Source organism: Emydura macquarii, unplaced genomic scaffold (genome assembly GCF_026122565.2).
Source record: "Emydura macquarii macquarii isolate MOO-44397 ecotype Brisbane River unplaced genomic scaffold, CSIRO-AGI_Emac_v2 contig_1644, whole genome shotgun sequence".
NCBI classification, from domain to species: domain Eukaryota; kingdom Metazoa; phylum Chordata; order Testudines; family Chelidae; genus Emydura; species Emydura macquarii.
This window is the reverse complement of record NW_027131781.1, coordinates 18,733,203-18,756,493: the sequence shown is the minus strand read 5'-3', so window position 1 is coordinate 18,756,493 and position 23,291 is coordinate 18,733,203. Positions and strand designations below refer to the sequence as shown.

Genomic DNA, 23,291 nt, shown 5'->3' with positions numbered 1-23,291 from the left:
CATATGTTTTGTGAGCCTTTGCCTCTGAAATGAATCGGATAATCAGCAAGACTTTAGTCTGCAATAATAGCTACAATAGTTTGAAGGGTCTGAACCTTTAATACTACTGTTGGCCAATAACTGTATTTCAGTACAACAGCCAGGATGCAAATGTCATCATCTATAATCCCTAACAGCAATGAACTGGAGGAGAGTGAGTCTAAACTTTGCTGATGAAGTATTTTGTTGTGACTAAATTGTAAAGTCAAAGTATGAGTGGTCTTTTGCCAAGGCACTTTCACATATGGTGATCTTGAGCTGTGGAACACTTGCTTGATGGATACAGTCTTTGAAATCTGGATGTGGTGGGTAATACCGTCTAAGAACCCTGAGAATAATTTCTTGTCTCACTGGTGTTATCCTTTTCCCTTTGGATAGTATTGCTTGCTCTTCTTTTTCACAGCACAGAAGCCAGCATGACTCCATTTTTTAACTTGTTTTGTGCACCAGCTCAGGGAATGTCAGCAGGAATGTGCAGAGTAGAGATTATCGTTGTACAGGTCGAACTTGGGGGCACAAACATTTACCCAATACATGGAGTAGATGTTTAGCCAGGCATCTATACGATCTAGAAGCTAATGGATTTGCTAAAGGTAAAGTTTTCCCCAAGGTGTTATTTTAACATGATCATGTTAATATGATGACTTGTGATTTGTTCTGGAGGGCACTCAGGAGGGACACTCGACGTAGATTTTTCAAGCTGATTACAGTTAAGATCAAAATATTAAAGAGCTAAATTCAGGCCACTTTGAATAAGAAAGGGTGAAGAAGGTCGCCAAAGTGAGGAGCAATATTAGCACCCAATCCTAGCTCCCCTCAAATCCAGAGGCAATGCAATACCATGCAGAGGGTGGTATAGGATGAGGTCTGCAGGTCATGGGCCACATGTTTTTTAACATAATCCATTATTCCTTGTGCCTCCTCCTTGTGCTGGGATTGTGCTCTTAGCATGAGTAATCTGCATATGCAACTGTGCAATAGTTGTGGGGGTACCTTTATGCTGGCTGGAACATGGCTATCAAATAAAACTTTATAGGTCTTCTTATTTGTCCCCATTCTGAGTGGAAGAGGGATTTGAACCCATATGGTCTCTATCTAGGCTCCAAGGAGTATGCATATGGCATTTTAACTTTGGTTGGAATGTACTGATTTTGGTAGAAGTAATTCTGATCCCTAACACTAGGGAGGCTTTATTCACTTTAATGCTGTGGTGTTTAAAATGGGAACCTAAAGATTTGCTTTTAAAAATGGACGTGCTAGAAAGAGATGTGAAAGGCTCAGAAAGTAAAATCCTGCTCTTTCACCTGGCTTGATTTTAGGTGAGCTCAAAAGTAACCAGTTTGATGTAGACAGGTTAGCATCACACTTACCTGTCAAGATTCAGCCTGCAGAGACTGAATGTGGGTAAGCAAAACAGTCACAGAAAGGTGAGCTCAGAGTCAGTTTACAGCAGCAGGCAAAGATCAAATGCATCAGACAAAAAAAAAAAAAAAAAAGGGCAGGCCCTCTCTGTGCTAAGGAACCTAGAGTTGTCTGTTCCAGAGCCCAACTAGAAACATTTGCATTAACATATTACTTTCCTATGAAATCCCAGCAAGAGCAGCTACCTAGAAATTGGTCTCAGACCTGCTATAAGAAAGACAAACAGTTTGGGTTCTTTGCAAGACAGTTTAAAAGGGAGACTGTGAAAACAGTTATGTCCTGCCAAAATACACATCATCTGTCAAGCTTACAAGATATTGTTACAATACACAGCAAGTCAAGAGACTGGGTTGATATATACAGTAATGAGACATTTTTGTTAAATTGTATGTTAACCAGAAATTGTGTGTACTATTTTGGCACATGCATATAAGTTATGCACAAACTCATTGGCTAGAAGCCACATAATTATTTCAAAAAGCTAAAAAATGTTATCACCATTCTCCAACCCTAACATGAAAAATAATTTTTACGTACAAAACTGTACTAAGGCTCCTCCTCCACTTCAACTCCACCTAAAGCTTCGATTCTCTGTGATCCCACTACCAAGCCAAATACAAGAAAATCATTGTATTTAATTATTCTTGTCGGTTACACAATTTAAATGCTGGCTTAGTGCAATATTATTCTTTGTTGTTCAGCACAAATCCAGGAGTAATTAAGAAAATGAACTCATGTCAATTATTGAAGCTAAAAGTTCTAAATTACATTGACAGGAATATGGATGTAAATCTCAATTCAGGGCCCAGTTCTTGAAAGAGACACACGTGGGTCGCAATACACAGAGCTGTTTGCAGGATTGGGCTTTGCATTTTCAACCAGTTAAAGAGACACTCTCCAGATTTCATAGCACAACATTGGAATCGTTTAAAATTTGTCTTTAGCTGACGGAGAACTTTCTGATGTCTAAAAATTTCCTCTTGTTTTAATATATCACTCCATGTCAGAGAATTACTTTAAAATAGTCTCTCTTTTGTGGGACCTATGAAATGAGATTTCAAACTTTTTTCCCTCTGCAGCTTCAGTTAACAAAGATGATTTCAGAGCTGCGCAGACACCACTCAGGCTGCTGGAGCACAGTCAAACATGTTTTGGCATGATAAGGTGCTAAAGGTTAAACCAACAAGTCTACTTGATAGTGTCCTTGTAACTCTCTCTAAAATAATTCCTTTTAGTTCCTCTCAGTTTTTATGTACAGGAAAGAAAAAAGCCATATGAACTCCAATGTACATGCCTTCCTGGGCATAAAAAAAATACTCACTACCTGCTGAAATGGTATTTACAATTGTAAAACTGTGAATATGTTTTGCTATAGCTAATCAACATGTGGAAAACATGCTGTTTGAAACTGTGGCACTATGGTAAAGAAAACCAGACATGGCCTATTAAAAACAACATGGTGACCCTCTGTGTGCCAACTTCATTTTATACTATTAAACTGGTTACGGAGAGAAAAAATGTGAGATGAAATCTGATTACAGATAATAGTACCCCTCTGAGTGAATTATTAGAAAACATTTCTCTTCCACAAACAATTGTGACTCAGTGTATGTTCCATCTATCAACTACAATGCTGTCCAGTCAAGTTTTTCCACTGTATTTTCAGTGCCATGAATTGTTTCTTTTTCTTTTGAGTATTACATTGTCACATGTCAACAGAATGTTCTTTTCCTGCTTAAAAAATGTACCACTTTATAGACAAACAATGGCACCTTCACATTACGCATTTCATACAATTTGCAGCTGATTTCAGTACTGGATTATCCCTTTATAATCAGCCTTGGGTTATCTGACAATAGATGTTGGGGTGGAGGGGGAGAAGGAAAAAATGGAATAATATATGCATGCCAAAGGGGCTTTAGGGACAAGACTTTTGAAATTAAATGCATGTTTTCCAAATAATGATTTAACATCTGATTTTGCATGTTTTGGCTATCAGAGTTACTGACGGACAGGATTATTTAGGTTAGGTCATTGGAAGTGTTCTAACTTGCCCTTTGGGAGCTACACATTCATTTTAAAGAATTTCATTGCTGATTAGTATAGTGAATAATTCTGTATTTCTCTTCTGTCTTCCTTTGCAGGAAGAATGAATAAACTACAGCTGCATATATTCAGTAATGAATCAGCTATACATGCGGTATATCCCATACTATACAGGAATGCATGAAGCATAAACATTCAGTCTAGTGTACTGAAGAATTAGTACTAGCAAGAACACAAAGTCACAGAATAAACTAAAAAACCCACTGTTTTATTGTGACGTTGAACCCTTGTTGATATGAATGATTATGGGTACTCTTGACATGTATTACATAATGTCATGGTGTAGGATGGCACTGATTGTCATCTGACTTCTGAGAATGTTTAATGGTCCCTACTGACCTCAGTGCATTTTGGTAAGTCACAGAAATTTCATCATCAGGTTTGTGTATACAGTTAACAAGTAGTTGGTCTTTATAAGCACCATTACAAACCCTCACATTAAGGGTATTATTAATCTAGTTTACAAATGCTTCATTGATAAAAATAGCATGATTACAGTATACACACACTTAATTTACATGTATTGTATTATAGGCATAACTGAGATAAACTACTGAGCTAACTTTGGTTGATTGAAGTATGTAGACTGAATAATTGCAATTTTGGCATCTAAGTTGTGTAAATATTACAGTGCATTTATAAATCTAGGTTGAAAATTTACTAGCACCAAATGGATATCATAAATGGCTGACCTAGTTAGTTGTAGTTGGAGAAGCAAAGTTTAAGAATTACAAAAATAGAGAAGTCCATCAGTTGAAAGCACGTTCTTGTACCTCTGCTGAAATAACGTATCTCAGCATCAGTGGCCAACTTCCAATGATAAAAGTCCCAGTTTTCAAGATTCAACATATCAAGGTAGCTCAGCTACACTTTTAAGAAGCCTGAGAAAGTGGTTGTTTTGCGCTAGGGTATTCATCCTGTACCTTGCTTATGTAATAATATAATAGTGCTCATTCATACAAATGTACTCATGAAAGATTGTACCTATGATATGGAGAATCTGATTGGGAGGAACATTCAGTCCTACCTATCTATCTTTGGTTTTAATTATTTGGTCTTTGGCTGATGAATTAATGAAGCAAAATCTGAATTTTCATTTTCAGATTATCTCCCAGCTCACCACTGAGGTAGTCTTTGTCATGTTTGTCTTCAAGCTGATTAAGTTCCTTCTTTTTATAGAGTGGAATACTACTGATTTGTAATGAGTAGGTTCCAGACATTGGCTTCTTCTTTGTGAAATGAAGGTAGCTTATCCCTTCCTTCTGATTGATTCTAAAGAAACCATCTTCATTTCCAGAGTCAATTAAATATCGGTTGTGATTTGTCAGTGTGGTGAGAGCGGGAAGAAGTTCCAGGATGCGATCTTTGTAATTAAGCCCAGAGATGTTGAAGGAAAAGACTGCTGTTTTTTCAATATCCCAGCTGGCAAGACTGACTTCTGGTTCCATCTCAGGTTGATCCTACACAAGAACAAGAACAATAGTCTTTGCTTTGTCACAGAACAGTTTCATACATTTATACACATTTCTTTGCAACTTAATAGGCCATCTAATAAAGAAGTTGAAAAGAAAACTGTATTGTTGCCTGTCTTAAACCCTGGGCAACCTTATTTGCTCCACCTGAGTGAAGGGGGTCTAGGTCAGAGCAGGCTTTGACCCTTCAACTAAGCAGTTAGTCTTGTGTATGAAGGCAAAAGAAAAGAAAGTCTTAGTTGCTTGCAACCAGCATTCTCTGTATGGGTAATCTCAGCCTCCAGCATACACTGAAAGCTGCTGCATGCTGCACATGGCTCTCAAAGCCTTTGAAATGATGCATTTCAGAGTTCAGACCCTTTCCTTGCCCTCCACGCACATTGGGTGCACATATCTGGGTCACACTTCCCCGTCTCTCAAAAGCAGTAGTAAACTGAAGCTAACAATGAGCTGTGTGAGGTAATGTGGTTTGTGGATCAGACAAGTCATTTACATGGGTGCTGACTTAGTTTTCTTCTTTGCAAGCTTTCCCCTACCTAGGCACTCAAATGGAACAGCGTCCAACAGCTTCTGTGCTACACCCCAAGGGAGCTGGTGATGTACTGTACCTTTGAAAGTGGATGTCAGCTCTTGCCTTTAAGGACACATCTACCCTGGAGCTGGAGGTGTATTTTCCTGCTCGGATACATATACATGCACTGGCTTTGACTGAGCTAGTGCACTAAAAATAAAAGCATAGTAGCAAGAAGGTTAGATGCCCTGAGTACAACCTAGGGTCTTGGATGGCATCGTATTCAGGGCGACTAACCTCTGCTGTGGTTTCTATGCTGCTGCTGTTAGTACACTAGCTCCATCAAAGCTAGCGTGTGTTCGTCTAGCCAAGTGGGAAATTACAACTACAGTGCAGACATACCCTAAGTCAAGGTGGTTGAGCTCATATAAGACATGAGCTAAACCCCACTAAGACAAGTTATTTCTAGAAGGTAGAGTTTCAGGGAGAATCAAAGAATGTCAGCTGGAACGATATTAACTTGGAAACTTCCTGCAGCAGGCAAGGGTACGCCAGTGTAATTCTTCACCCACAGGGGCAAATTGTCCCTCATCTGCCAGCAAACATGCTAAACTTTGAAACCCTGATGATTTTTAGAGAACACTTATCAAACTCGTGACATTCCAGCTTCCTTTACACTCAACACAGCTTCTTCTTCAAATATATTTATTGTGAGTTACTAAATAATTGATCTTGCATGATTACACACTTTGCACAATTTCAAGGGGCCCAGAGATGTACCCCCAAAACCCGTGTGTGTGGGCAAAAACACTCTGCATTTGTGCATGTGAATCAAGTATCTGTGTACACAACTCCTGGCTTGCACATACAAACTTGAGTTCTTTTACATGGGTTAAGGGTGTCTGTTATAGCCTGCATTAGCATATGAGAAGTTGAGATATCTGCATGTGCAAATATATATAGGCTGAAAGCATGCAGGACACGTAGCTTATTAAGTGTGCATGTGGTACAGGGACATTTTAGGAGGCCCTTTAGAGTTCTCTGGGGTATACTCATCAGGGTGCACAACACAAAACTAAAAAAAATGTACTTTCAGCTGAATTATGGAAAATCTGTACAATCTGAAGACCATAGCAATGGCCCAATCTCTTGCAGCTTCTGTGCATTTTAATCAAAGCCTACTGCTGTAAGCATATAGCAGTCTTAGAGCGGCTGGAGAAGATGGAAGGGAGTGAATTAAATGACCTTGGATCTGGTGCCATTTCTAATGTAAGTTAATTAAAATTTCTCAAAAAGAAGAATATAAAATTTATAGTATAAATTAATGGAAGGAAGTTCTATGGCCTGTGTTATATAGGAGTTCAGATCAGGCCTTACAAACATGAAAGGAGCCAAATCCTGCAGTCCTCAGACAGACAAATCTCCCATGAAGGTGAGTGAGAATTCTTACTGAGTAAGAGTGCAGAATTTGATCAATGGACATGCAATGTTGAATCTGCCACTATGGCTTCTTGTACACAGGCACTGTCGGGTGCTGGAAACAATAGGAGTCTGAAATATATTTTTGCCAGGCAAGTTAAGAACAGAACAGGGTTCTGACAGCTTTAACACCAAAGTGACTCACTTTTGTCAATTCAAAACAAACTGTAAGGATGAGGTTGATGCAGTTTTTATTTTCTTTTAATTCTATTTTAAGGAATGTTTCCTAAAAATGAAAAGAAAATAATCTCCCACTGGAGTGACTGAAAGTCACTTGTAAATAGATGCAACTAGTCACAGGACAGACTGTTTTTCATGTAAATACAGGTGGTTATGTCATCTATTATTAACATTATTTGGTGAAAGAGGCCAAGGGGGCAGGGGAGTTAGGTGAGCATCGCAACAGATTGTAGTTATTTAAATGTCATAGTTACCCCAACCTAAAGACATATATTAAACCTACTGCTCATTCCAGTGACCTTTCAACAATTATGTTCTGAATTCAGCTTCCTGCTCTGCTGTCTGGGTTACAGGGAGAACACTGTTTGCCAATTGTCTTTGACAACCTTTGGCCCAAATCCAGAGTTGTGGGTGACTTGAAGCACGTCCACACGCCTCGTGAAAGGCTGCGGTGACTGGATGCATCGGAATCTCCCCAGTTTCAGTATTTAGCCTCTGGAACTCAGTATTTTCTTTGGAGAGGGTCCCACCCTCTCCACGCCCAATACAGTCCCCATCAATGGGGGACTCATCGACGTCCAGAACTAAGTGTCCTTGTTTTGAGACCACAAGGTCACAAAAGTGTTCTACACTCATGCTGTCCTTTGACATCGAGAACCATCTTCGCTCTTGATCTCACCACTTGCTTGAGAGTTGGGTGGGCATTTAGCTTTAGTGTTTGACAAGAAATAGGAAATGAACAAGCATGTTAGATTCTTCAGAAGATAACCTCTCCCCTGATGACTGTGAATATCTTTAGAAAGCCCCCACAGACATTCAAAGATCCAGAGCAGCTCCTTGGGCCATGCTGAGCTGACATGCCTGCTTACAGTCTGAATTTTTCCCTCTGGCTTCTTTCTTTACACCCTAACTCTCTTGTTCTGGCTCTCAGAAAATAAACCAAAACCCTCCTCAAGAAGGACAATTACCTCCGCTTCATTTGCAATGGTTTCATTAGTGCTTCTGCGCTTCCTTCCTCTCTTGGGATAACCGTTGATTTTACATTCATAACAAGCCTCGGGGGAGAGAGAGTTGTCATCTACTTCACTGCTGATTGGCAGCTCTTGACCATGGCCTTTACCCAGCCCCACTCCAGAAACACAGTGTCTGATGAATTAAGAAGTGCAAATTAGTTCCACCTCTCAAAAGGCCCCATACAATGTTAAGAACTTGCATTGCTTTGAACACACACAGTAATAACGTAGCCATTTTAGCAGGTCTTTTCCCAGGCAAAATTCCTACTGAGCTCAACAGGCTGAATTCTCTTTTCAGCCACACTTTGGCGTCAGAGAAACCAGCCCAATGAGACTTTGTCTAAGAAAGGCCTGCAAAGTTTGGCCCTATATGAATACTTGATAATTTATAAACACAGGCCCTAACTTTTCAAAGTAGCTAGTGATTTCGGACGCTCAATCCAAGGCACCTTGATGGGGCCTGATTCTCAGGAAGCGCTGAACCTCTCATCTCAAGTGCCTCAATAAGGGTACCCAGAAATCACTAGTCACTTTAGAAAATTTAGGCCATGATCTCTGTCCCTTCCACCAAAGGGCCTGAGCCTAGAATCTTCACACATTTAAAAGTCCCAATGAAGCTAATGGAATTTTGGGAGCCCAAAGACTGTAGACCCAGGCCTGTATTTTGTAGATTGCGCATTCAATTCTAACAAACATTATTCTCTAATTTTCACGACAGCATAGATATATTCAGAAAAATTATTTCTCTGGCACTTGGATACCATTCAACTAGAAACCCAGGATCACTCCAACATAGGACATTTCATTCTAATGTCATCAGTAAAAGAGTGGTATAACATTGTTTGTCTTTAGAGCGACACAACTCTCCTTTTCTTAGAGAGGAGCTCTATGCCAAAAGAATCAGGGGCACACTGAGGGGAAAAGTCTCCCTAGTGCACAGCTCAGGAAGGTGGGCTAGGTCCTACGGTTCTTTGCAGCAGGACAAAAGGCAGGGAGGAATCTTCCCTCCCAACAGGAGTGGTTCAGCAAACAATACTCCAGCTTGTAGTATCTTTTGTGGCGCTGAGCCAAGCTTCCTGGGCAAGGACTGGAGAATTTATGTTGCTGTAGATCTTCCATCGCCACCTTCACCTCTCCTCTGGCCCCACCTCGAGTCCCTTGCAGAGCTTGGCTCCAAGCACAGCAGGATGTGTGAAACTCTCGTACGCCTTCCCCAAGTCCAACCCCTTTCCCATCAGCTCTGCTGCCAGTGGTCCTGCAGCTCCACAACCACAGGAAAGGGAGCAAATATTGCCCCCCTAATGTCCATTAGTTTAAATACGAGAAGCCCTTACCCTTGTCCTATTCTGAAGTAACCAGGTGGGCATCCACAGACATAGCCACCTTCAGTATTTGAACAACCATAACTGCACGGGGCTTGTGAAGAACTGCATTCATTGACATCTTGGCAACCTCCACTAAACTGTTCATACTGAAATCCGGTAGGGCACATACATTTATAGCTTCCCAAAGTATTGTGACAAGATGCTCCTCCACAAATGTGTGCACTGAGGCATTCGTTTTCATCTGGAAGGGAAGCACAGCAGATCAGAGACTGGCTTTTATTCTTAGGACTAATTCAGCCTATTCCTCCCCTTGGTAACTTTAGAAATCCCTAACCTTGATAAGCGAGCATATTCAAACAGGCTGCCTCATCAGATGTCTAAATCCAAGAACATTTGCTCTGCCACATCCCTGGCGGCTGCAGCAGTCCCTACGAGACCACTGCAACCAGAGTAACACAGAGCAATCCCTGGGCTACTGTATACTATACTAGAAGCTGTCTCTGCTCCCAGCCAGCCCAGCTTCAGGGGAGCAAAACGGTGGCTTAAGTGCCACCTTCCCCCCCCACTTCCCTTCTTAGCTCTGCCAAGTGTAAAGTGGATGGAGCTGAAAATCTGGCCTGGTAACACCCTATTTATTATATTGTAAAACGTTAAAGAAAAAAAGTGACGAAATAAAGGATAACAATTTCTGTAAGCACTGAATCTTCTTTTGATTCAAAAAGGAGATATAGATGAGGTCTAGTTCCTTACTGAAGCAATTAGCAGCAACAGCACAGTATTAAAGCAGCCTTTGTAAGCATCTGTAACTATTAAAGATGGACAGTTCAGTGGTGTGGTGAGTTGGAGGCTAGGGCTCCCCTACAGTAAATGTATGGCTTGTTGTTTAGAATGTTTGCTCCAACAGGGCAAAATGGCAAGAGTGCCCTGAGACCTTATGACTGCTACTGTTCTCAGTTTTCCGTGACAAAGTTTGGCTGTTTTATATTTTAAATCAATCCCTTAAACTTCTTGCAATATAAGTTATGGCTGGATGCACAACAAAATTGCCTGGGTTAGTGAAGCAGTCATACACTGTACAAGACACGGGAGGAACCAAAGCATTCTTCCGTGATTATCGAAATGCGCGTTGCAGCAACATCAAAAAGTCCCTGTACACTTCATGTAATAAGGTCAAAAAGACACAAACAGTTTGCGGAGTCAACACTGCCAAATTACATGAAGGAACGGTTTTGCAAAAGCCTCTGACACAAATTCTTTCCCTGTGGTATGTCCAGAGAGCCCAGATTAATATTTAACCATATTTACGATGGTTAAGACATTAATATTCTTACATTCAGGAGACCACTAGTTATTAGAACCTAGAGTCAGACTCCCTGAAGTTAATAGGAGTTTTGCCATTAACTAAAACAGGTTTGGGTCCTATGTCACTAACCGTTGCTTGAACCTATTAATTGCAGCAGAGCTCATGATAATGTTGCCTACATGATGAATGTAAGTTTGAACTGCAAAAAGGTTATAGCAACCACAGCAACTAGGGAAGATGAACTCATTTTACCTAATTTTAAATCAACTAGACTTTAAACATTGCTTTCTATTTACAGGTGGATTGTGAGAAGGAAAAGAGAAGGAAAATTGAATGGAAAAAAAGATAGAGTAAATATATTCCAAAGAGAGGATCCACTGGTATCAGCCTAGCTTATCAGGGGCTCATTCATCTCTAAAAAACATTGGTAGCACATGCTTCACTTTAGCTAGAAAAATAAGTTTCAACAGTGGAATCATCCTGCAAGATATGGGTTTCAACTGCAAGAAATAAATACCCAAAATATAGTTTGAGGCGTTCAGAGAGTTCCTCCATTCTTGATATTTAAGAGAGCTGAAAATTACAGCTTGTTCTTTTCAGGTTGTTTTAAAAAGGATGAATTAAATTCTAATTTAAATCAAATCCCCCGCTCCCTCCAAATTTAATTAAGTCTTTCCATATCCAAATAATTTTTGAATTATCCTCAAATTCCCTGCATGTAAAACACACTGAGTGCTGGAGTAGAAATGTCCAGATTCTCCTTCGAGGACTGTGTAATATGTCAGAAAGTTTGGTAAGCATAATTAAAAGCAGAGACCTCCCTAGAGCAGCAGACGATAACAAACAAAGGCATTTTTATATGCTCTTAAAAGCAAACAGAGCCAAACAAAGAGTTATGAGGCCCTTGATTCTTAAGGACGGGGTCATCAGACATATCTCTTTATCCATCCATGCAAAACTGCAGCTTGTGTGGAGCCCAATTAAATTAGACTGGAAGTACACGCAATCCTAGCCAGCAGAAAAATCTTTAATGTGTCTCTCATTTGAATACAGCACGTTCATGGTGCCCTGCTGCAGTGTAACACACAGTTGTTTCCTATGACTTCTGAGACACACAGGCCCCAAATCTGTCTGCTTAAGTCACATTGAAGAGTGATGTTCTCTATGAGAAGCCCCACTGATGTGGGTCACAGAGACTTGGGACATAACCAAATTTTAGATGGGGACTGAATGTTTCCTTTTAATCTGCAGGTGAATTTATTTCTTAACACACTGAAGAACAAACAGCAGAAACACTGTTGGGTAGGTGCTCCTTGCAAACTTTACCCCTAAGCTCTTGGGAAGTATCTTTGGGCAGATACAGTCAAATATGGCTGAATTTTGACAAATCATGTTTTATATTTGTAATGTGGACAAACCTCCACAAAGCATTAGGAGAACCACTCATTCACACATGTGACCTCAGTAGATTTTAAAACTAGTTCTCATGCACAACAATCCACTTGTGGGACTATGGCTAAAAAAATGGAAGTGCAGATGCAGCAGGATTGTCCTGGAAAGTTAGATGCTTGCAAAGTACTGTGCTAGACATTTAATCTTACAGGTCTATTACAATCCAAATACAGGGTTTGATTCTACCAGGTGCTGTGTGTCGTCAACTCTCAATTAGAGTCCTCTGTGGGTAAAGACCGAGAGACAGCTGAGTAAGGTTTGCTGCATTTAGGCCACGTCTGAGTCAACAAAGTACTTAAGCATATGAGTAATAGTTCCACTGAAGTCAATGGGACTACTTATTAGTCAGAGCTAAGTGCATGCTAAAGTGCTTTGTTGAATCAGAGCTTTGGCCACCGGACTTCAATAGGAGTTGAGTGTGCTCAGAATGTCACAAGAGGGGCTCAGTATCGTATCGGGTTTGCCTTTTGTTGGACAGAGCTTTATGAAACGTATGGCTAAAAAAAATACAGAAACAAAAAACCCCAATCTTGTTGCTAACCAAATTATGGTGTATTATATTTTGTTAACAAAGAAAAGCAGGGGAGTTGATAGGAATAAAAATGTGGCCACTTTTGGAGCGGCACCTTCTGTGTGTCGCATGGCTGGAGGAGCTGGCTCTCCCCCTCTACTAGTTCCCTCTCCTTGGCCCCATGGCTGGAGGAGTTGGTTTTCCTCCCCACGGCCCAGGGGCTGGAGGATCTGTCATCTCCTGCCCTGCGGCCGGAGAAGCTCAGTCTCCCGGCCTCAGCCCCAGAGAAGTTCTGTGCTCCCGCCAATTGGAGGAACCCATGCCCCTGCTTCCCCCCTTATGCACATCCCTGAAGAAAAGTGACTTGCCAACACATTGGTTCCACTGGTAATGCTGGAGATAGCCATGCGGGCAGCTACACCTGTATCCTCCAATTATATTCTGGCAACCATGCTGGCACCGGTGGTGGTTTCCATCACATTCATCAACATCTAGAATGGTGAGAAACAGGCTGAGTTTCAGGAATTATTTCTTCATAGCAAAGATATTAAGTGATGCCATATTTTCTGTGGTTTCTAAAACTTTTTTTTTCTTTTCTTTTTAATCCTACTATCTTCCAAAATCAGTGTCATGAGACAGTTAGGAGAATTTGTGAAGGGGGAGGGAGGGGCAAATATGAGCAGCAATATAAAACTGTAAGATAGAGGAATATCAGGAAAGGAGTAAGTTAACCTCAGTGGCTTCTTGTGTTAATTCTCTCACCATCTGGGAATTATTTTATGACAGAAAATGTGATAATCTATTTAAAAATACTTTTAAAATGGAAAGCAGTGTATCCTAGTGGCCTGTGAAATATTTTGCTCAGAATTTAAGCAGTATACAATAAATGTTGTTGCATTCCTTAAAAATGGAAAGAGAAATTATGATTGAATGGAAGTACTGGCAGACAAAAAGATCTAAAGGAAGGCCCATTTTAAAATAAATATAATGTGCATTTTTAATGTGCAGTATAAGGTTAAATAAAATTTGTCATGAAAAGGATTGTTTTTTATTCAACATTTCAAGTTCAATCTTTCGGATTCTTTTTCTTCACAAAATCTATTAACCTTTATTTCTCAGGCACCACCACTTTTCTAATTCACACATAAAAGAAGTGAATTATACACTGAAATTGACTTTACACAATGGTCCTTTGTGCTTCATACTATAATCCTTCTTCTAAACTAGACAGGGAGAGTCAAATTCAGAGCTGGTTTAAGTCAATGGAGTTACACGCACTTGCTTACTCCAGCTCTGAATTGGCCCATGGTTGCAAATGTCTTCAAATAATTGTGTACAGCTTCTACCTACTTCAACGGAAGCTGAAAATACATGGCTGAGAGCAATATGTGTATTTCCTTGCGTACTTACATCAGACACATGATTACTGTTCCCTTCTTCTATGGGCCAAATTTATTTCAGGCACATCCACTGAATTCAGTGGAGTTGTGTTTGCTTTCACCACGGCTGAATAGGATCCACAAAATAGAATTCCCTTCCACACTTACAACCCTCAGAAAATCAAAGTCTAGGATTTTAACATCATTGTCTATGTTTTGCCTTCTGGAGATCCTATTGTTTGAATGTATATCAAAGCTGATCCATAAATATCAACAATTCCCATGGGAAGGGAAGGGAAGGATTTCACAAATTCTGGGGCAAATTCAACAGGAAGCCACCGAGCAGCAGGGCCCCCACATGTGGGGGAGGAGGGGCGAATACACTTTACCAGGACCTGGAGGCCCAGCCCAGCCTGCAACCCCCATTACCATGAGGAAAAAATTGAGGCTAAATTGTAGGTCATGCCTGAGGATGTTTATAGGAACTTATTTCCCTGTATCTATGTATCTATTGTCCAGATCTTGTGAGATTTGCAAATCTTGGAGATTTGTAACACGGGAGGGGCCCTGTGTTACAAGTTTGTACTGGGCCCGAAAAAATTATGCTTGAGCCCTGCGAAGCAGCGTTCAGTTCGGAACAGAGGCACATGACTCAGTTCAGAGGGAAGATCACCGTCTCATCAGGCCTGTGGAGGGAAGCGAAGGGAAATCCAAGAGGAACCCTCTTATTCCCAAAATTCCCTGTGAGACAGCAGAAGCCTATGTGCTGTTTTCTTTGAGTTTATTCTGCCGGATGCCCCAGGCTCAATTTAGCACAATAGAAGACCAGAGGACTTAAGCTGACTGTATTATTTACTGTGCGTACCTTCACAGCTGACTCCAGACTGGTCGAGGGAGAAGCCACGTTGGCATTCACAAGTGAAGCTTCCTGGTGTGTTCTGGCAAATACCTCTTGCCCCGCACAGACTGATTTCAGAGGCACATTCATTATTATCTAAAGAAAAAAAAATGAAAGCATTAGTGCTGTCCGGCAAGGCAATTACTCATCTCAAAGATGGTCATTCAAGGATGACAGTAATGTAAGAGTGCATGAAAAGTTGAAAAAAAAAAAAAGTGACACAAGACACTGACATTACTAACATTGCACTACTTTCCATGCTGTAACTTGCACCAAAGAAATGAGAGAGAGAGAAATCCCTTCTTTTCCACTTGACAACACTAACAGGAAATATAATTTGAGGGGAACTGCTTGTTCTCAAACCTTCATGCTGGATCTTGACTGATATTCTGCTCTCATCACATACACAACATGGACATTGATGCCACAGGCGCATAGAATATATCAAGATCCAGAATGCAGAACTGAAAAGGAGTGATTCTATTTTACATTTAAACTGATCTAATATGGATGGATACATAGGCCTTGTTGTTCAACTATAAACATTTAGGGTCAACTTATTAAAGATGCTTTAACATAGCCTCTAATTTTGTGCCTGCACTCAATTACAGGCACAAAATCGAGTGCTATTGGTGTACAGTCCTTGCATGTAGGGATCTCAAAGACTTGAGTGCAGGAAACAGAGGAGGGAGGAAGGAAGGGCCTTTTTTTCCCCTCTGCCCCCAAACTTTTATTCAGGGCAGTCCTCTGTCCCTAGCTCTTTCAGTACCTGATATGCAGGTGCATTCATGTAGACACTGACACTCTCTCATTTACACCAGCAACTAATTGCAGGTGCAAAAAATAGAGGCTGTTTAAAAAAAAAAGTGGCTATTTGTACAAACATATGGGTTTCTTCTACAGTAACTAATCTGTATTAGCTGACACAGCAAAGGAAATCTGTTTGTAAAACACATTAGGCCGAATTCCATCCTTTGTTGTTGCCCCAGTGTAAGTGGGAGGAGAGTTTGGCCCAGTATTTCAGAACTAACAGCTTCCACTTTTGTACCTCATTTTTTTCTGGAAGATGAATTCATCATCTTCTTACACTGTCGGAAATGAGATTCAATACAAATCCTTCAGTTGGAGTTTCTTCTTAATGAAGAGCAACATCCAATGTCACTTACCAATACATGCTGTATGATGCTGAGTGAAACCAGGAGGACATTTACACGTGAAGCCCCCAATGGTGTTGACACACAGGAACTGGCAGTTATGCTGCTTCGTTGCACATTCATCGAGATCTGAAAGAGTAAGCCAACACTCCTTCCTTTTCAGTCCCTATCAAAGTGCTGACATTTCAATGTAGACATTGAAAGACGTGGTTGCAAGTTAGTGGCTCAATGTACAAATATTTGGTAGAAGAATAAAATGTCAAAGTACATTGTACTGGCCTGCTCCAGCGCTCTAACAGAGCAGAACATGCTACCGGGCAGAGGCCCTTGACTGACATGGCACACCTTCGCCCATTGTCAGCTAGTGGGACAGGAAAGCTTCTGGCAGGTAAGAGCAGAATATACTTTCTCCTCCATTTCCTTCCTTGACTCTCATCTCCCAGTAACTTTCCGCTTTCTCTCACATCTCTCCTGTCTGCAAAGTTGTCTTTTAGCAGGAAGAGACAATAATTTAGAGGTTAGGGGCCTAGTACAGGAGTGGGTGGGTGAGGCCAGCAATGTGTAGGTCAGACTAGATATTCATAATAGTTCCTTCTGGCCTTAAAGTCTATGAGTCTATATTGCCTAAGATCTAACTGCTTTTACTCCACCTCTTCTGAAATCCTCATCTGTTGCTTCATTTCTCCTCTCTTTGGCTAAAGCAACTTCCAGCTCCATGGCTTTCTCAGGCCCCAGAGCCTTACAATCAAACTCTTCACTGTTGTTGCCCACCTTCTCAAAAGTACCAAGAGAAACTACCAATAGACCTCACTTCTCAAACAGCCTCACTGGTGCGCCCATGCATATCCAGTTCAGGGATGTTCTCGGTCTCTCCTCATCTCCAGCGCATCTGCTCATGTAGCAACCTGCCTCCTCTGTCTCTTTCCACAAAACCATTGGTGTGAGAGATCTCTCTTCTACAGCCTTTGCCACCTGGAAGAGTCTCTCTGTATCTCACCATCTTATTCAATTTCTCTCTCTTTCCAATGTAATCTTAAAATGATGAAATTTTCTCTATTGCTGGTAACTTCCATTTTGCTCTCTTTTTGTTGCTGGCTTTATGGCCGCATGCTAAAATATATTCATCCTACAGAGCCAATTTTTTCAATGCCAAAAGGTAGAACTCCACATACAAAGAGGTGTTTGTGTAATTACACATCTGCAAGTGCACATATGTTTACTGCAACTGCATAGGCAAGTAGGTAGTTGTGCACTTACATCCCTGGGTCACATCCACAATATCCAATTATTTGAGTATTTGTGGTAAAGGTGCACAATACTGTGGGAACACATTTGCATATGTGTTTTTAATATGGATGCAAATAGGGCTCTACCATTTGAAAATTTGGTCCATAATTTCTGTAATTTACACAATATACTATCTACTGGCATGCATTATTTCATTCTGTGAAAGCATTTTTAGGTCAAGTCTCTGATCCTGCACTGGCTTCTAGTTCCCTTCACACATAATCCACTATATTAAATAGAAATTTGCATGCATGTCACAGCCTGCACTAAGGGAACCCACTGCAGCATCAGGGCCATCATTATCATTTGTATGAAAGCTACTACAAAATAAGCGCCTGCTCCCACTGAAGTCAATTGTCTTCAAAAGCAACCTTAGCTGTGAATTGTATTCTGCTGAAGTGGGCTGTAATTCAAAAGGAAATATTTAAACAGCAATGACAAAGTAAAATGGCATTTCCTATGCCAAGTTTCGCATTGCCGTTATAACCTACATGAGTAGTGATTTGTCTGGGAAATGTATAGTTCCTTCAGTCAAAGCTTTCCTTTTCAGTTTTTACCTTTACAGCTTCTCCCGTCCTCTTGTAAGATGTACCCTTTTGGACATGAACACTGGTAACTCCCTTCCGTGTTCTTGCAGATGAAATTGCAAGGCTTAGGGGACTGATTACATTCATTCAGATCTAAAATGAAAAAAAAGACTCTTTTTGGTGATATCAACCAAGATTTGTCAGGAAGAGTTAAAATATGAAGGACGTTATTTCGCACAAAAAATATTCCCTAAAGTCTGGAAACAAGTGATGTTTTGTTTTCCTATGGTGAAAGAAAACCCACATTTCTTCTTCCTGTAAATTTCCTTTCAAGTTCATCTCTTTAGTAAAGTACTGGCAGTTGTAAAATAATGGAAAACCTACCTACACAAAGGGTGCCTGTTATATCTGGAGTATAGCCAATTTTACAATGGCAGCGATATGATCCTCTCTCATTGATGCACTCTCCATTACGACAGACATCATGAATGACCTTGCACTCATCAATATCTGCAAAGCAATAAATAAAAACTCAGAGAGAGAACAAATAATAGGAAATCACTGTACCTGATTTCAGTGAGACTCCTGTGGTTTGACATGACAAATGCAACATACAAATAATGAAATGCTCCATGCCTATAGGAGGCTTGTATCTTTAGAAAGGAAAATATGCAAGGATTTAGGCAATGCAGCACAAATTTAACATTTAAATGTAATTAGCAAGCTTTAAATGCAAATAAACAACTAGAGTAGGAGGTGCTATCAAGAACCCCAAATAAAAGGCTTGCTTCTGCTCTCCTTTAAGCCTATGGTGAAGCTCATGTTTTCTTTTATGAATCTGGCTCAAAGAAGATTAACAAGGATACTTCAGCATATTTGCAAGTTAAATTTGTGTAACAATTTCAAAAATCACCTACATGATTTAGGAGCTCAAGTCCCATTTTCAAACATCACTTAGGTCCAGATTTTTAAAGGTATTTAGGTGCCTAAAGATGCAGATAGGCCTTCTGAAAATCCCACTAAGCAGGCACTTATCTGCTTCTTTATGTGCCTAAATACCTTTACAAATGGGGCCTTAAAGTACTTAAGAACCTACTTCAAAAGTCAAAGTGACTTAAGCACTTTTGAAAATGTTGCCCTTTATGTATTACTCTCCCCCCCCCCCCTTTTTTTTTTTTTTTTTTTGCAGATTAGCAAAGCTGAGTGTAATACTCCAGCATAAACTCTGCTGCTGACCGCTCGCAACACCACTGAACATCACTGGAGCCTACCTAGAGCAAACTGAAGTCCCACTTTTCCAATATTGCACATTTTAAAGAAAGTTTTCCACCTTCTCCTTTCCCAAGGTTTTTAGTTAGTACTGTACACTACAAAGAAAACTTCATCAAATGGTTCAATATTGGGGTAAATGGCACTTCTCTCTCCAATACTCCAGCACTGTTCACAGGGTGTGTGTGACTCACCAACAGAGAGCATGCTAAAGCAACACACTGAGCAGGAGCCAATGATCTTGGGGAAGGGAGGGAACAACACTTCTAGGAGCTGGGGAAAAACAACAATGCTTAGCATCAGTGATTACTGTGCTGTCCCTTGTACCTGGGTCATTTGGAGTACTCAGTGGTGTGTTTAAATGTAGATCCTGATTAAATCCATTGTGGTTTTTTTGTCCAGTTATCTTTATCAAACCAAACAGTTACAATAGTTACACCAAACACAAATGCTGGAGTCAACATTTCAGCTGTCCTCCATTATGCACAGGCACAAAGTTCACATCTGAGTGTGCAAACATCCATGTTCACATGTGCCTTACTACCGGATGTATTCAAACATATGTCTTGAAAGCAAACCATTTGGGAAGCCTGCTGAAATTCGGGATTTAGATGATGCCTAATCACTTGAGCTGGCTGCACAAATACCTCTTTGCCTATGCACACAGGTCCACAGGAAATTCTGCATTCTCATCATTGGAAAGCTTGCAGAAAATTCGGACCTAAATGTCTACATGTTTCAATAAAGGATTTCAGTGTGCTCACAAAAGGTGCAGCACATGGAGTTTATACTTTATCACTTGATTTCAAAAGTAACATGGTCTTTTGATTGTAGATTCTCCCTTAACCTTTTACAGACAGAAATACCTGCTCCATCGGTTTTGTATCCTCGGCCATGGGGACAAAGCTTTTTAAAGGCCACGGTGCCTGGGAAGGGGCAGATCTCACAGTTCGGTCCCCAGCCTCGCCCGCCGTCGCAGCAGCATTCAGACTTCGTGACAGAGTTCCTATTGCTTGATCCAATTTGACACAGACTTTGTAACACTTCAATGAAGCAGTAGCCCTCCCTGTTGTCTGAAAGACAAATTATGCTGCAAGTAGAGTACTAGCGGCAATGATTGTAGAAGGGTCATGACATATTAGGAATTTAGTCAGAAATATCAAAGAAAGGGAAGCATACTTAACCCTGGGACTGTGGAAGTGAGAGTGAAAGTCTAGCAGCAGCAAGAAAGAGAACATGATGTCTGAGGGAAACAAAGGAGACAAGACATTTAGTAAGAGGGTAGGAGTAAAGTCACAGTGTGCCTAGAAAATAAATGTGCTTCTGTTTGAACCCAGAAAAGAAGAAGGGCTGACTGACACATAGAACCATCATAGAGGAAAGGGCAGAGTAATTCCATGCTGACTGATACTAATCAGCAGGAGGCTTTCGTAACAAGCCAATGCACTCTAACCAACTGATACAAGCGTACAATTAGCACCGGAAGAATTTAGTGCCAGGATGGTGCCTAGTTACAGAAGGTTCCATCCTATAGACACTCATACATGTAACCTGACCCAGGATTATTTGAGCTCAAACTCTTGAGGACTTCTGAAAAAATATTAATATATTATTAACCAATGAAATAATCCCAACCTACTGCAGATCAGAGATTTGGCAACCTGCAGACTTCTGGTAAGAAGATGCTAATTGGCTTTGCTAAAGCATTACCCTGGCACTTACCAAGGCATTCATTCTGCGTATCACTGGCAGTGAATCCTTCATTGCATTCACATCTGTAACTTCCAATTGCGTTGACACAACGTCCATTCTCACAGATCCCAGGTTTGGTTTGACATTCATTTTCATCTGTATTTTTTTTTTAAATAATGTGACAAAAATAAAATCCATAAACATGTTAAACAAAAACCAACATGAAGGTTTGAAGTGGTGCATTTTCACTGGTTAAACTTGAGGAAGGCAAGAAATGGAACAAACAGACATGAACAATGACCTTTTTAAAACACTCTGACATTCAGTGTTGCAAGGGATGGATTGATCTAAGTAGATGACAGGTAAACCCATATCACACACACTGTTTCTAAGATTTCCTTGCAACATCTTCCACATTATTTATTTATTCAAAAATTATTGAGCAGCCATTGCTACATGCCTTGAGTTCCATGCATAGTTTAAAAACAATATAGATATAACATTGCTTGCAGTCAAGATGCAATGTTGTATGATATTTTAAGGAGAGGATTTTTATTAAACAGTAGAGTTAACCTTGTGATTCATTATACCTTAGAGCTCTGTATTATCTACTATTTTTATATACTGGTGGTTTATAATGGGAAAAATACACATTAAATGGATAAATTGGATAAATACTTAGGGACCTCATTGGAAGGGATCTAGGTTTTTTCTTGTATTTCAACATAATCAAAGAAGACAGGGTCAGATCGTCCATTGCTGTAAATCAGAATAGCTCCATTAACTTCAGTGGTGTTTAGCACCTGAAAATCTGACCAGAATGTCTGATTACAGAAGAGATGCAATCCTACAGAAAGATTTCTGAAAACGGCGGCTTAATACTGTCTTTCTACATTGTTATCAAGTGGTAAATGCGATCAGGTTTAATAAAAGTGTATGCTTGCAGGAAACGGTGCTCCTGCTCTCTATGTCAAATCATGGACAACCACTGTGGCACATATCTCAAATAAAATGACAGCTGATTACGGGCACTGTAACTCTCAGGCAGAGGGGAGCAGAAGACAGACTGTTTTGGATAAAATATTTTGAAATGCTAGTTTGTCATTTTCTCTGCTCTTCTCTTTTCTGGTTTTCACCTGCTTGAATTTGGAATATATCCAGCCTGTGGACCTGATTCTCTAACTGCCTGTGTAGTCATTAACCTCTGTACAAAGGGACTGTACAATGCTGCCTGATTCAAATTCTCCATTCATGAACACTAGGGGTAGCATTATATACCTATTTTCCATATGTGACCACAGATATAAGGCAGTGGAGATGTAGGCTCTGCATGACCCTTTACCTGCAATCATGGGCACAATTATACAGCTAGATGAGTGATTTCCCCCCCTGAATTCTTAAATAATTAGTCAAATCCAAAATTGTTCATTTTTCTCCAGAATCTGGCTCTGTTATCTGAAATTCAGCTCAGCTTTACTGGGAAAACTACTATCTCCTAGAGGTTTAACACCTCAATTTCACTTACCTATACATCCCTCACCATCCGGTCTGCGCTGATATCCTGGTCCACATATGCACATGTAAGTGCCAATCAGATTTTTACACTCCATTTGTTTTGAGTCACAATCATGAATTCCTTCTTCACATTCATTCTGATCTGAAAGAGTTCATATTACAGTATTATACATACTTAAAGAGAGATTATCATGGAAACTCACAATAACCTCTTTGTTTTGAAAATGAAATCACAAACAACTACTTTCTGCTATACTAAATTAATAATCAGAACCTACTGGTCTGGAGGTAATTGATTTTACTTATGTGGAAAACCCTTTAAACAGATATTACCATAGATATTTCCATAGATTCATATATTTTAAGACCAGAAGGAACCAATATGATCATCCAGTCTGACCTTCTGCATAATGTGGGCAGGCCATAGAATTTCACCAAGGATTTTCCCCAGGCTCCCTGGGGATTTGTACCTGGGACTGCTAGCACTGAGAGAATCATACCCCAAGCTGCCTGAAATCACATTATCTTGTAACTGTGAAACCTTACCTCTGCACATTCTCTGGTCTTCTCTAAGAACGTAACCAGCTGGACACTTGCATTCATATGATCCGTAGGTGTTTACACATCGGAAGGCACACAGTAGCGAATTCTGAGCACACTCATTTATATCTGTATTCAGACAAACAAGCATATGCAAAGTGAAACGTGCTTTTGCAAAAGACATCAGCTGAGAATGTATGTAGTTTAGTTAAGTAAT

The 23,291-nt window shown here is 40.3% G+C and overlaps 1 protein-coding gene across 2 annotated transcripts in view; it reads right to left on the bottom strand.

Moving 5' to 3' along the window:
• Positions 1-1,693: 1,693 nt before the first annotated feature.
• The window catches only part of FBN1 (fibrillin 1), a 207,301-nt gene continuing 185,703 nt past the window's right edge, over positions 1,694-23,291 (bottom strand). The window contains exons 55-66 of one of the 2 annotated variants that reach the window (XM_067555802.1): positions 23,081-23,203; positions 22,545-22,676; positions 21,050-21,175; positions 20,194-20,400; positions 18,443-18,568; positions 18,089-18,211; positions 16,257-16,373; positions 15,058-15,186; positions 13,182-13,304; positions 9,557-9,788; positions 8,178-8,355; positions 1,694-5,027 (exon numbers count right to left, since the gene is read on the bottom strand). In XM_067555802.1, coding sequence (XP_067411903.1) covers positions 4,638-5,027; positions 8,178-8,355; positions 9,557-9,788; positions 13,182-13,304; positions 15,058-15,186; positions 16,257-16,373; positions 18,089-18,211; positions 18,443-18,568; positions 20,194-20,400; positions 21,050-21,175; positions 22,545-22,676; positions 23,081-23,203 — 2,006 coding nt within the window. In that variant the 3' untranslated portion in view covers positions 1,694-4,637. Of the gene's footprint in view, positions 5,028-8,177; positions 8,356-9,556; positions 9,789-13,181; positions 13,305-15,057; positions 15,187-16,256; positions 16,374-18,088; positions 18,212-18,442; positions 18,569-20,193; positions 20,571-21,049; positions 21,176-22,544; positions 22,677-23,080; positions 23,204-23,291 lie in introns of those variants that run through there. The other variant, XM_067555804.1, reaches the window with a different exon arrangement.